Source organism: Micromys minutus, assembly GCF_963924665.1.
Source record: "Micromys minutus genome assembly, chromosome: 16".
NCBI lineage: Eukaryota > Metazoa > Chordata > Mammalia > Rodentia > Muridae > Micromys > Micromys minutus.
In genome coordinates, this window is record NC_137985.1 from 48,218,381 (window position 1) to 48,233,680 (window position 15,300).

Consider the following 15,300-nt stretch of genomic DNA (forward strand, 5'->3'; position numbering starts at 1 on the left):
CTTAAAAAGGGGGGTCTGCACCCCACCCCCAAACCAGCAAAATAAAAACTTTTATAAAGTTATAGCAGTAGAAAGGAAGTCAGAAGTTCCTTACAATGGGATGGGAATAACCATTTTGGGGGGGGTGAATAACTATTCGTGGACTGATAGGATGTCTAGGGTGATAGAAGTTCTGGAACTAGAAAGTTATGATGATTACACAGGGTGCAATGGCTATAAATGAACACCAACTGAGTCTGTATCTTTAAAAGGGTTTTACAGTTTGTGAGTTATATCATTCTAGACAAGTACTCCACCCAGGAACCACATCCCTGGCCCTTTACAAACCCACTTTCTTCGTTAAATTGTTTCTGTCACATATTTTGTTGAATCAATTTAAAAAGTAACTAAGGGCTGGTGATCCATCTCCTTTAATCCCAGAATTCAGGAGGCAGAAAGCAGACTGGTCTCTGTGAGTTCAAGGCCAGGCAGGGCCACCATGTAACCTTGTGACTTAGTGTTCTATTGCTGTGAAGAGAGCACAACAACTCTTATAAAAGAAAGCATTTAGCCAGGGCTGGCTTACAGTTTCAGAGATTAGTCCTTTTATCGTCAGGGCAGAAAGCATAGCATGGTACTGGAGAAGTAGCTGAGAGTTCTATATTTGAAGGTAGCAGGAAGAAAGAGACTCTGAACCTTGCATGGGCTTTTGAAACCCCAAAGCCCACCCCGTTGGCACACTTCTTCCAGCAAGGCCACACTTCCTAATCCCTCTCTAGTAGTGCCACTCCCTGATGACCAATCACTCAATATGTGAGACTGTAGAAGCCATTCTTCAAACTACCACAGCTTGTATCAAAAACTAAATTAAACTGACTAACATATGTCCCATACTTGGCACAGAGAGGTGAAGAAGAATTTAGACAAGCCAATTCATGGATTCATACTCTTTCAATGAAGTTACAGTTCCTCATTTTTTCTCATTTATTTATTCATCCATACGTTGGTTTCATTTTAAAGGTTTATTTATGTGTATCTGTGAGAGTATACAGTACAACATGTGGTCACCTGTGGTGTCCAGAGGAGGGTGTCAGAACCCCTTGGAGCAGGAGTTACAGGCAGTTGAGAGCCACCTGATGTGAAGTAAACTTGAGTCCTCTGACAGAGCTGAAAGCGAATAAACTATTAACTACTGAGTCACAGAAAGCACTTTATCCACTAAACCATCTATCTCCCTAGACCCCAAACAACGTAATTTTTGAGTCGGTTTCCTTAAGTGCAAAATTAAATAATTGGGCTTTAAAGGGGGTGGGAGAGACCATGTGACCCAGGCTGTCCTTGAATCCCCTTTTCTTCTGCTTCTGCCTCCAAAGTGCTGAGACTGTTTGTTGTCTTGAGTCACCACTCCCAGTATGAATATATATATACACACACACATTTTTTTTTCTGAGAATCAGGTTGCGTGGGAGACTCTGAAACTCCTAATCCTTAGCCTGTAGGGGGTTGGGATTTTAGCATACCCCAACGCGCGGGGCGAAGCGGTTATTTTTATTATGATTTGTCGTTATCGCCACAAATCGATTTTGCAATTATCTCCTCCTCCGCTGGCGATTCCAAATCCACACTGTTCATTGCTCACCCCGCCTTTTCTTTCACGCAGGAATGTTCACTATGGTCACTCGGGTCATCGGACCAGCATTGGCTCGGAGCGGACGTGGTTTGTCCTGGACGGCCTCCGTAGCGGCCCGCGACCACATGGTGCCCCCACCCGCTTCCGTAGGCGCGGGCTCTGCAGTGGGCCGGCCTCATGCTCCGCCCAGCGTGCGTCGCTGCGTGAGTCCGGCCCCCACGAACTGCTGTGCGGCCCGCGAGCTCACACCGGCTTCTTTTCAGCCCCAGCCAGTGCGCTGCGGTCGCCGTCATGCTCGCCGCTGCCCTCCGTCGCTGTACCGTAGCCGCGGCCGCCCGAGGCCTCCTGCACCCGGTCTCGGCTCCCAGCCCCGCCGCCGGTAAGGCCCGCTCCCGCCACAGCCCGCGCCCGCGTGTCCTTGCTGTGACCTGGGCTCCCGCCGCCACTCGAGGGCAGGCTCCCTGGCGGCCTAGCCTTTGCCCTGCGAGCCGGCAATAGAGTCTGGTGACCGTAGTGTGTCCGCTGCCGTCTGGAGTTATGTGGGAGACTCCCCCGGGTCTCCCTCCCGCCACTTCCTGATGCCGGGTCCGGTCAGGTGTGTGGACCTGCCGGGGTCGCTGAGGACAGGGTTCTGGGCCGTGACCGTTCCCTGCACTGACCCGGTAGCCACCTGACCGGGAGTGGCCCCCGCCGGCCTACTGCGGCGTCTTGGCGAAGGTGACATTGAGCCTCCGGGCGTGCCGCCCGCCTCTGCATTTCCTAGAACACAATTCGATTCCCCAGTGGGACACAATACCCTTTTAGTCCTAATCAGGCAATTCTCTGCTGGCATTTTTTTGTGTGTGTGTGTGACCTTCATAACTGAGTACGGCCACGTTTAAGGACTATTGAGCCAAGTTCTAGTCCCGCGCTTAAAATAGGTAGTTTAAACGTGTGGTGGTTTCTTGCGGTTTGTGAGAGAGCCTCAACGTTGATAGGTATTGATGGTAAGAATGTTAACGTTTCCAAAATTGGGTACCAAATATCCAGGAGTACTGGGTGTACAAACATGGAAATCTTCGTGGATCCCCCTTCCATCCGTTTAAAAGGAGAAACCACAGTCCTGGACTATGAAGTATTAAGTTTCGCTGCTTGTCCCCCCCCCCCCACCCGCCCCCTGTGTGATCTGGAGACTTTGTGTTCATCACTGTCCACCCCCAGTGCTGAGGAGGAACCAAGGAACCTGTGTTGCTAGATAATTGCTCTTTGACTTGGTGTGGTCTCAGACCTTCTCTACTAGTATTGTACTCTTTCTTATTTTTGGTTTGGTTTGGTTTTGGTATGTCGCAGTTGTGTAGCCTGGCTGTCTTGGAACTCTTTGTAAACCAGGCTGGCCTCTTCATTTTATTTTAGAGACAGGGCCTCTATACTGTAGTATACTCCAGACTGTACTAGAACTCAAAATGGTACTAAAGGGCCAGCCAGGAATTTAATGCATTCCTCGTGCCTTCCAAGTGCAGGGATTATGGTTGGGAGCCTTCACACCCAGCACATTGTACTTTTAATTAAAGTAATTGTGCTTAGATCCTGGTCTGTGATGTTAGTGTTTTACGAAATTTCGTTCATGAGTGTGGATATAAAAACAACTTATCCAGGTATGGTATCCCAGCACTGACCAGGTTAAAAAAAAACAAAACAAAAAACAGAATCTCTTTTGTGTTCCAGTCTAGCCATGGCTACATAGTGAGAGCCAGTCTCAAACACAAAAAAGGGCCTCAGACACTCCAAAATTGTTTCCTTGATTACTTGAACCTAAAGAATATTTTTGGCCTCATTTAATTTTTTAAAAATGTATTATCAACAAAAAAAATTTTAATGTAGGGAGTTTTGGATTTTTTTTTTTTTTTTTTTTTTTTTTTTTTTTTTTTTTGGTGGGAAGAGGTTAGATAGGGTCTTATAGGTAGTCTAGTTGGACTCAAAAGCAGTTGTGTAGTTGACTCATGATCATCCTCCTGCCTCCACCTCTAGAATGACCAGGATTACAGGTGTATGCCACCACACTCAGCTTTGGAATGCATTTAAGAAACCTAGGGGGTCCAGGGGTTATAGGTTAAGAGCACATACCACTTGTCCTTGCAAAGGACTCAGGTTCAATTCCCAGTGCCCATATCCAGAAGATCCGACACTCTTCTGACTTCCTTATGCATCCCATAAGATGTACAAACATATATGCAGGTGAAACATACATTTAAAAAAATAAAATAAAAAAGAGAAACCAAGGAGGTAATCATATTTTATAGAAGAAACTGATTCCTACCTGGGAAACTGATCTTTTTGTTAGTGATGGAACTATTATCTCTTTCTATGTTAAATTTGGGTTATCCTGATGCTTTTTGGGTCTTGCTAAGGCTAGAAATGCTTTTTTTTTTTTTTTTTTTTTTTTCCATATAGATAAACATCTTAGAAGTTGGGTGTTTTTTTTGTTTTTTGGTTTTTTTTTTTTTTTTTTTTGAGTTGGGGTTCTGCCTGAAATTTACTGTGTGATTCATGCTGGCCTCAAATTTGTAGCAGCTCTTCTGCCTCTGCCTCCTGGATCCCGGGATTATAGGCAGTTTGTGTACCCCTGGCTGTCCTGGAACCCACTCTGTACGCCAGGCTGTTCTTGAACTCATAAAGATCTGCCTGCCTCTGCCTCCAAGCACTGGGATCAAAGGTATGCACCACCACCTGACTGAGGTTTGTTTGTTTTAATTTCTCTTTTTTTGGGGGGGGGAAGGAGCAATTGAACTTTGGGGGTTTGTTATGTAACAGAGAAATTTTATTTCTTTTGTTTTTAAAAGGAGGTTTGGAAAATGGCAAAGGTTTATTGTTATTTAAGCAAATCATAGACTAAAGTTCATGTCTCTGAGGCTTTCTATTTTTCTATTTACCCCCCTGGTGTACAATTCAGAAACTAAGGCTTTTAAGTGGTTCTCCATTACACCTAAATACTTCCACGTGGGGGCAGTATTGGTTGCAAATGGTGTCTTCCTATTTAGCTGTGTGACCTTGTATACTCGTTGATCTTAAGCCTTTCTAAAGTTAATGTTTTTGATAGTTCTGAGGTTTACATTTGATAATGCAACTTTTGCCTGGTACAAAGGCTTAATATAATATGGTCATACCTTGCTAAATAATAAAATGAAGACTGGTAGGTACCTCCTGCACATTAATCGGTTTTGTCACTGGATATCTTATAGCCTATTACATACCTAGGCTTTGAAATAGGGCCCACTTGTCCTATATTTGGTTCATGTTTGGCAGAAAATGTCCAAACATACTCGGTTTATTGTGATTCACTTCATTTTGAGGTTGAGATTTGTTATTGGTATGAGATTATTTTTGTAGTTGAAAGTAAAAAGGGCAAGCAGGGTATGGTAACACATATGCCCTTAGTCCCAGTACTTAAGAGGTGGGCAGATTTTTGAGTTCCTGTCCAGCCTGGTCTACAGAGTAACTAACAGTACAGCCAAGGGAGATGTGAGGAGGAGGTGGAGGAAGCTGGACATGATGGGTTTACAGCTAGGGAAGCTGAAGAAGGCAGGAAGATCAGGTTGGTGTGGTGTGCAGAGTTGAAGCCCCTTTCCAACAGAACAAAGGGATGTGGGGGTAGGGTGTTGGTTTGGGGATACATCCTCCGTTAGTAGTTTCTGAACCTTCTTAGTGCTGCAGTTCCTCATTTGTGGTGACCCCCTCAACCACACAATTATTTTGCTGGTATTTTATAACTAATTTTGCTACTATTATGAATTGTAGTGTATATAGCTTGTGTGTAAGATCTGATATGAGACCAATGGAGGTGGAGACCCATAGGTGCTAGTGCTTAGCCTTATGTCCTTGAGGTCCATGTCTGGCCTAAGCTTTGCATCCTCAATAACCCTGGTGTCAAATTTGTTAATGCAACCTGCAGATTGTTTGCTTCTGTCCCTCATTCCTAGAATTATCACTGCCAAAAGGGACTATCCTTGAGACCTTTTAGCATGATTATCAAACAGAAAACTATCTGATTTAACCAAATGTGAACACAAAAGATTTATGAGCCACTTACTTTATTTTTCTAAATTCAGTGTTGCCTTTTTCTAAGCAAATGCCAAAAGCAGTGTTAGAAATATCCTTCTGGGTGTCTGTGTAGGAAAAATCTGGGCTGGCCTAGTTGTGTAGCAGAAGATGACTGAATTTCTAAGCTGCTCCTGCTTCTCAGGTGCTGGTTTATAGATCTGAATCACTATGTCCTGGGGCTTTCTGCAGTCTAGATAAGCATTTAGCCAAACAAATTACATCTCAGCCCAGAAATAGCTGTTTTGAAACATTCACATTTTCACACTTCCTTTTCCTCCTCTTCAGTCTCTGATGCCTTTAGGTAATATCAGAGCATTTAATAATTAAATGGCACCAGACATTTTTAGTGCCAGCCAGGCAGAGTAGTGTACTTTCCAGTAATCTGGGGAGGTGGAGGCAGAAAAGTTCAGGGCCATCCTGAACATACACAGCAAGTTTCAAGCCATAAGACCCTATCTCAAAGCACTCATATGTGCATGGGCCGTTATACAAACCCACTTAGGACATGAAGTGGTGTTGAGGGATTGGCACATCTATAATTTCTCTAAAAACAAAGTATTGGTTACATGTGGGCAAAAACTGGACCTGATACAATTCCAGCTTTTGGGAGGTTGAGGCAGATGGGGAGGATGGGACATTCAGGCTAGCCTTCAATACATTAGATGCTCTCTTGAGAGCACAATAAAACCTACTATCTATATATACAAATAAAAACATTGTACCTTATTTGTGGGAGGGGTGACTAAAGTCAGGTCATTAGCTAATAGAGTAGGTTCTACCCATTACTACCCATGTATAATTTAAACTTTGTGGAACATAGGATAGTCTGATTTTTGCTGTTGTGGAGTGTGTGTGTACACTCAGTGGGTTTTTTTGTTTTTGGTTTTGTCTGCTTGCTTTGGTTTTGTTATTTTTGAAACTAGAACTTGGCATGTCTGGAACTCAAGGAGTTCTTGCCTCTGCTTCCCGAGTGCTGGGAATGTACAACTGTGCTTGACCCTAATTAAGGATTGTTTTACTTGTTTTTGTTATGTTTCTGAGCTTGGATCTTAACTCTGTAGCCCAGGCTGGCCTCAACTTCCAAAGTATTAGTATTACAAACATGAGTTTCTATACCTAGCATTTTCTTATTTTTCCTCCTCTTCATGTAAGAGTTTTTGATTTGGCTTCTAGAACGGGGTAATGAAGACACTGAAGGACATGATCATCTTGCCTTGAATTTGTTGTGGTTTTACAGTTAGAAAACAAATTCATACCTAGGAGTAAGCAAAAGGGCTTGGCTACCTACCATAAAAACTTTTCTAGGTTGAAGGTGAACCTTAACAGTTAAACCAGATTTAAAAAACAAAGCAAGCAAGGCCCTGATAGCTCAGTCACTGGGGATGGGGAGTCAAACAACTTACCTCCAGGGGGAAATAATATATACTTTGATTTCTCTTGAGTAAATATTTAGTAGGGAAATTACTGGGTTTTATGGTAGCTGTGTTTTAACTTGATGATAAGTCACTAAGCAGTCTTTGAAAGTGGCTATACCACTTTATATTTGCACTTTAAGTACTCCGGTCCTTACTCTGGGTAACTTTAGTTTTTGAAAAAGGTAGCTTAGGACTTCTGGGTAACCATGAGATAGAAGGTTATTGCAGTCTTTGTTTTGTGGCATATAAAATGTACTAGTCTTCTGAAACACTGAATATACATGAAATTTTGATTAAGTTTAAATGTCAGATACATATAGGTCTAGAGACCTTTTTCCTTGTCAGAGAAGTTCAGACACTTTCGTCACATTCATATATGTGTTCCCATATATGTGAACCAAGGTTGTAGAGAAAATTTATCTCTGAAAATTGGGACTTAGTCTGTGATCTTCTGGGACTCATGGCTGGTATTTTGTTCAAGGTATAAATGGTGTTATTCAAAGGAGAATGCCTTTATTTGATCTTATATTCCTTCTCAAAATAATTGTACATTTTTGTCTACTTCTAGTTTTCTCCTTTTCTATCAGTTATCACGTTAAGGTTAAAATGCTCATTAGGAGCTGAAGAGATAGATATCTCATTGGCTAATGGTCTTCAGAGTATTACTTGAATTTGGTTCCCAGGACTCAAATCAGAAGACTCACAAGGGCCTATAACTCCAGCTCTGTGACATCCAGTACCTCTGACTTCCGAGAGCACCTACATTTTTGTATAGGCATGCACAAACATTCACACAGACGCATAATTAAACCTTATTGCTGAGTGTGGCCGCAGATGTGTACATGCCATAATGTGCATATAGAGGTCAAAGGACAACTTCATTGCCTCTTAGCTTTCTGCCTTTATGTAGGTTCTAGGAATCACTCAGGTACTTAGGTTTGTGTTGCAATTGCCTTTCTATACTGAGGTATCTCCCTGGCCAGAGACAGGGTTTTTGCTAAACAGACCAGGCTGAGCTCACTCACTCTTCTTAATGTTGGGATTATAGGAATGTGCCATCACACACACACACACACACACATATATACTATTTGTTTTCCTTTGTTAGTATTGAAGATTTGTTTTCTTGCTTTTTTGAGGTAGTCTCACTGCAGCCCAAATTGTGCATAGAATTCACTTATAGTGCAGGCTAACCTTGAAATCAGCACAGGCAACATAGCAAAATCTGTCTCAAAAATGAACAAAGGGGCAAATTACTGCACTAGACAATGTATCAAACACACTTTGTACATTGAGGCCCCTTCTGCATTCTCTGCTCTTCTATCTGCCAATGACAGCATTAAGGACAGGGTGTAGCAGGTATGGTTCAGAATGGTCTTACACTAGTGAAGTCATTGCTCTTTTCCTTTGTAGCTGTCTCTTCCATTCGCTGCTATTCTCATGGGTCACACGAGACAGATGAGGAGTTTGATGCTCGCTGGGTGACATACTTCAACAAGCCAGACATTGATGCCTGGGAATTGCGTAAAGGTAACTGGAACATAGATGTATCTGTTTGCATGTGTAAACCTGAACTATTCCCACTATTTTATTGAAAGCAACTAATTTGAAAACACATTGTGTGAACTGGCGACTGTCACACAGCTTGCAGTTAGAAAAGCCTGCAACTTCCTTCATGTTTTCTACAAAGTATGAGTTTTAAACTGGACAGCAGGTCTGGAGTATAGTCAGTGATAGAACTCTTGCCTAGCATGCATAGGTTTTGGGTCTGGTTCCCGTTTAGAACTGGGAAGAAAGGAAACACATGAACTGTTGACATTTGAGCCAGAGAACTCTGTTGTGAGAGGCTGTTCTCTGCACTGGAGGGTGTTTAACAGCAGAGTTACTACTTTTGTACTTTTCAAATACTTTAGATGAGTATTTAGATAGTCATTTGAGCAGGAACATTAGCGCTAACATTAAGCAGTCATTATTGTAAGTGTACTATATAAATAATCTCAGATCAAGAATCTGGCAATATGGTTGTGGGTATGATTGGTGGTCTGATATATCTTTGTTTAAATATTTTATAATAATAAAAGCAAGCATCCCAAGTGCTTTTAACCTCTCTGCCAGAATGTAATGGTCCTGCAGCTGGGGAAGTTCTTACTTAAAAACCTGAAGGTCTTATCAGTGTGTGAAAAGAACTGTAATTGTGCATTTTCATCAAGCCTTTAATTTTCATGATGTATCATTTTGTTCAGACACAAAAGTAATCATGCCCAGTCATTTTCTGGTTGAGTGTGTATGAGTCTTTACACTAATGTTTCTCTATAATGTCTTCTTAATGTCATCATTTGAGCCTCATTATCTCTCATTAGGCATCTTCTGGTTGTTTTTAGATGATCTTTCAATACCTTTTATTTTAAAGCATTCGAAATTCCTATATTGTATTAACAGTTAAGCATGTAAGTTGAAGCTCCAGGGCTTTTCCTTTAATCTCAATACTGATGCATAATTCTGCTAGTTTTTTGTGGAAGATTCATTATGTTCTTACTAGTTTGTTATAGGTAGATTCTCATTTTACAGATAATAGTGGCCCAAACAAATGAGGCCACATGTCCATGATTCAGTAAGAATAGAGAGAGCTAAGCCATTGAAAGTAAGTAGATAGATAACTAAATTTTAGTGTATAAAGGATATTTCAGGATAATATGAACTTTTTTTTTTTAACTTGACAGGGATGAATACACTTGTTGGCTATGATCTGGTTCCTGAGCCCAAAATCATTGATGCTGCTTTGCGGGCATGTAGACGGTTAAATGATTTTGCTAGTGCTGTTCGCATCTTGGAGGTTGTTAAGGTCAGTAGAATAATAACACTAAGGTTGTTTCAGAATATGTGGGCCATAACACTTATTGACACTGGTCTGACCTCAGCACAAATAGTCTATAAAAATGTTTAAGGATCTAGGCATGCTTTAATTCCAGTACTTGGGAGTTTTAAACTGGTGGTCAGAAGCAGGTGGTCTCTGAATTTGAGGTCAGCCTGGTCTACATAGTAAGTTCTAGGGCTACAGTCCAGTGAAAGCCTGTTTTTTTTTTTTTTTTTCCACAAACAAAATACAAGGTTGGAGAGATGGCTCAATTGCTAAGAGCTGCTGATGCTCTTAACTGAATGCTCTTTCAGAGAATCCAGGGTTCTGTTCCCAATACCCATTTGGTAGCTCACAACTGTATATATATAACTCCAGCTCCGTGGGATCTGACACCCTCACACAGACATCCAGGCAAAACACCAATGCACATAAAATAAAATAGATAAAACACTGGAGAGATGTCTCAGTGTTTATGAGTACTGTCTGCTCTTCCAAAGGACCTGGCTTTAATTCCCAGCACCCACATGGCAGCTTATAACTTTCTGTAACTCCAGTTCTGCACCCTCACACAGACATACATGCAGGCAAAACATCAATACACATAAAAATAAATAAAATTAAATATATACATACATACATACTTTAAATGAAAAGTTTTAAGGTTTGTAAGGAAAAAGTGGCAATCCCTTATCTGTAATGACTGAGATAATTAAGGATTCTGTAAGCTATCAATCCACTCAGCACTGGCAGTTAATTCAGTTAGGCCGTTAAATTAGAAGCAAGTTTTTAAAACTTCTCTTGTGTTAATTTAATTCTTCTGATGCCTGATGGGCATGTTTAATTACCTTTTCAAAACTCTGGCATTACCACCTTGAACTTCTCATCCTCCTGTCTCTAATTCTGAAGTGCTAGATTACAGGAGCGCACACCTGGTTTTGTGGTTCTGATGACCCAACTGAAAGGCCTCCTCATGTTTGGTGGGTATCCTACCAACTGAGTTCTAACCCCAGCCCTGCAAATGTGATTAAAAGCTGTTAACAGAGACTGTTCTCATTGCCAACAGGACAAAGCAGGACCTCATAAGGAAATCTACCCCTATGTCATCCAGGAACTTAGACCAACTTTAAATGAATTGGGAATCTCCACTCCAGAGGAACTGGGCCTTGACAAAGTGTAAACTCCCTTCAGTAAGTAGCATGTCCCTGCCTGAAGCAGAAGAATCAGTTCAAGGAGTGTTGTTTTAATGGCAGCATCATCCTGTGTTTGTTTATGTGTGTATGTTTGTGCCATGGCAGCTCTGTGGAATCCAAAAGACATTTTATACGAGTCAGTTTTCTCCTACCTGTGGGTCCTGGGGACTCATCTCAGATTGTCTGGCTCGGCAGCAAGTGTCTTCACCTGCTCAGCCATCCAGCCATCTTGATTATTATCCTGACTATCTATGTTGTTCTGACTGCTAGGATTACCTGGCTTTAAACTTTTCTGAGTAGAAAAAAAAAGGCTAAGTACCAGTGGCATAAATGAAGAGGCTACAAAATCAGACCCTGTAAATTGGCGATGGGGCAGTGTTAAAAGCAGAAAGTGCTCCAGAGTGGAGGAGATTTCCTGGGACTGTAATTCCAGGGGTTATTTAAATAAACTATCTTCATTTTAGCACTTTACTGGCTAATTCTTTGCTTTTTCTCTCTCTCTGCAGATGGGCTTCCCAAGGAGTTAACTGCTATTGCTACTTGATTGAAACAGTTGCCTGGAAATGTTTTATTTGAACAAATTTTCCTTTGAGTATCAAACCATGTAATAGTAACTTGGACTTTAATAAAGGGAAATGAGTTTGACCTGAAATTAGGTATTGTGCCATTGTTTGCATTGAGAAGCAGAGGCTGAGCTGGGCATGGTGACACACCTTTAATTCTAGCACTTGGGTGGCAAAGACAGTTGGATATCTTGAGTTTGAGGCCAGCAAAGGGCTACATAGAGAAAGGTGATCTGGAGAAGGTGCTCTGCAGCAGCTGACTCTTCTCTGCCTGCTCTCAGCAGTCTTGTGTTAGTTTAGACATTAGAGCATTTGCCTTTCCTGGGATTGGTTTGCAGGCATTGTGGTTAAAGACTAGAGAGACGGAGTTTACCCCTTGAAAGAACTAAGAAAGCAGCCCTGTTTTACTTCAGGAGCTCCATGATACTGGAGCGTATCTCACTGTTTTCTGCTTGTAGGTCTAAGTGACAACAGTACAGTTGTATTCCTATAACAGGCAAACAGTGTTAAATTGAAATGTAGATGTTTTGTGTTCTAAAGCGATGCCAGGAGTTTTAGTAAGTTTGATTTTTGTTGTTTTTAAGACACATCAAACCCATTCACTTGTTTAACCATGCTACTATGATAAGGTTTTACTCTCATATTTAATAAAATTTGATCCCCTACCAAAAGACCTCTCATTCCCTGGTTAAGAAGCAGAACTGGGGAGTTGGTGAGATGTCTTAGTGATTAACAGTACTGACTGTTCCCAGCAACCACATGGTGGCTCACAGCCGTCTGTAATGAATGGGATCCTGTGCCCTCTTCTGGTGTGTCTGAAGTGTTAGTATACTCACAGACATAAAATAAGTAAGTAAAAAAATAAGTAGAGTTGGCCAGGTGGTGATGGTGTACACCTTTAGTCCCAGCACTTGGGAAGCAGAAGCAGGTGGACCTCTGAGTTTGAGGTCAACATGGTCTATAGAGCAATTTCCAGACAGCCAGAAATACACAGAGAAACTCTGTCTTAAAAAAAAGATGAAGAGGAGGAGAAAGAAGAACCTTTTTAGTTTCCTCCAGAGATTATTTAGATGACTCATCCCAGGGACTCACGCTGATGTCTTGACCTTAGAAGATCCTGTGTTGTGGGAAGAAACTTTAAGAAATATTAAACAACTCCATAATATAGCAAATTTTAAAGTTCAGGTATAAAAGGCATTATTAAAGGAAGTGCCATTTTAGTTAAAGCCTCAAAAACTGGGATAGGGTGTTATTAATCCTAGACCCCAAAGGTAATTTTACTTAGCTGTCATATATTTGGTCTTTTTACCACTGGAGTGGGTAAAAGGATTTTTTTTTCCCTGGAAGCTCTCCTGATTCTCCTGCTTCTACTTCCCAAGTGCTAGAGTTATAGGTGTGCACCACGGCACCCATCCAGACTCTTAAAGATATTTTTTTTTTTTTTATGAGTACATTGTAGCTGTCTTCAGACACACCAGCAGAGGGTGTCAGATCCTATTACAGATGGTTGTGAGCCACCATTTGGTTGCTGGGAATTGAACTCAGGACCTTTGGAAGAGCAGTCAGTGCTCTTAACCACTGAGCCATCTCTCAAGCCCCTATCTAGACTCTGAATATTGAAGAATACAAACTTACTAAAATGGTCTGTTTCTCATGGCCATGGATGGAGCCAAGGAGAAAACAGTTCATCTACCACGGTGTATAATATGCTCGTGTGTAAGGTAATGGTCTCCATGCAACAGATACTGAATGCCTCCTGTACCAGACATGCCAGCACTGCCAACAGAGCAACAAACAGGAGGGTCAGCTGAAGGAAAGCATCGAGGAGGGACGAGGGTAACAAGTGGAACTAATGAGGATTTCAGGTTTGAAGCTGCAAGGAGAGGTTTCCCATAGAAGGTCCTAGGAGTGTAAAATAGGCTGAAGGTTGACTTGGTGAGAAGAGGAGGGTATCTTTATACTGTAGAGCTGTGTTCTCAGCCTTCCTGATGCTGGGACCCCCACAACCATGAAGTTACTTTCATTGCTACTTAATTGCAGTTTTGCTACTGTTATGAGTTGTAATGTAAATGTCTGGTTTTGGATGGTCTTAGGCAGCCCACTTGAAAGAGGCATTTGACAACCCCCACCCCCTGCCTCAGGAGTCATGGGCTACAGGGGTGGTGAGCCACAGGTTCAGCACAGCTGTTGTAGACCATTTACTGAGGTAGGGTAGTTTTATAAATTGCCACCTACCACCAATTTCTGACCCCCCCCATAAACAACCTTCACCCCCAACTCCACATAGTTTGAATCAACTTCGAAAAATGTGTGCTTTTGGACTAGCAAGATAGCTCAGTGGGCAGGGGTGCTTGCTCTGAAGCATGATGACCTCAGTTCAACCTCCACAGCTACATAATGCAAGGAGAGCTCAGACACACACACACACACACTCATACACATACTTTCTTTTTAAGAAAGTTGTTTAGCAAAACAAACAAAAAAACTGTAAAATACAGATATTTTTGCAGAGTCTAGTCCATTCTAGTATGTCCTATGATCTGCTTGTCTGACAGTTCACTCATGGTGGTGCATGTGTTTAGCTCCACACTCAAGAGACAGGCATGTGGACCATGGAGTCCAAAGCCAGCTGGGTCTACATAGTTCCAGGCCTGACAGCTACAAAAAGAAAAGGAACAAAAAAAAAAAAAAAAAACCTGTGCTATGTGGAATTTTAATTGTATCCCTCTCAAGGAGAGATGATCCTAGCTTTAGGTTTTGTATTTCAAGACAGAGTTTCTCTGTGTGGTTCTGGCTGTTTTAGACCAGGCCTCAAACTCAGATCTGTGTGCTCTGCTTCCTGAGTGCCAGAATTGAAGCTGTTTGCCACCATACCAGCTGTGTGTAGCTTTTTTCTTTTATTTATGTGCCTGTGGAGTTCTGGGGACAACTTGTAAGATTCAGTTCTCCACCGAGTAGCTTTTCATATCTTCCTACCAGATTAAGGTAAGCAGCAGAATGTAGCAGTAACGTAGGGAAGGGAGCTTAGACCTGTGTTAAACCCTTATCTACCCAATAGCACTTTTCTTGACAAAATTCAATTTAACGGTGAGGGTGAGGATTGTCTCCAAGGCAAGTAGGCGTCTTACTGCCAAGTACATCTGGGGTCTTCCACCCCTTAAATTAGGCAACTTTGTCTTCATTGTTTTCCAAGAGCTGAGTTGGAAGGTTTGTTTATAGACCACAGGGGTGGGAAGAATGGACTGGGTGTTTACAATGCTCTCCCTGGAAGCCTATGGCAGAGAGACAAAGGAAACAAAACTGCCCAATACAAGTAACTTCAGGTTATTTATTTATTTATTTTTATGAAACAATTGAGACATAGAAAACTTTGCTGTCATGCCAATGAAACTGGGTTGGCATATTTATTTCTCTAGTCTTGATTTCTCCGGTCAGTTTCAGTCTGGTGACTTGGAGTTTTGTAGGTTATCCTGGTCTTGTGGGTACTGATCTTACTCCAACAAAATTGTCTCATTTATTCTGGGAATACACTCAGGACGTCATGTGTGTTAGGCAACATAACAGCACCCATATAACTGGATAGCTACCT

General features: G+C 41.8%; 1 protein-coding gene across 1 annotated transcript; it reads left to right on the forward strand.

Annotated features, from left to right (window-relative positions):
- The first annotated feature begins 1,790 nt into the window (after positions 1 to 1,790).
- Positions 1,791 to 11,800, forward strand: COX5A (cytochrome c oxidase subunit 5A). Its single transcript, XM_080929878.1, has 5 exons — positions 1,791 to 1,988; positions 8,515 to 8,631; positions 9,822 to 9,943; positions 11,022 to 11,145; positions 11,655 to 11,800. The coding sequence occupies exons 1-4, from the start codon at positions 1,901 to 1,903 to the stop codon at positions 11,133 to 11,135; spliced, it is 441 nt and encodes a 146-aa protein (XP_080786004.1). The 5' UTR covers positions 1,791 to 1,900; the 3' UTR covers positions 11,136 to 11,145; positions 11,655 to 11,800.
- The last annotated feature ends 3,500 nt before the right edge of the window (positions 11,801 to 15,300 follow it).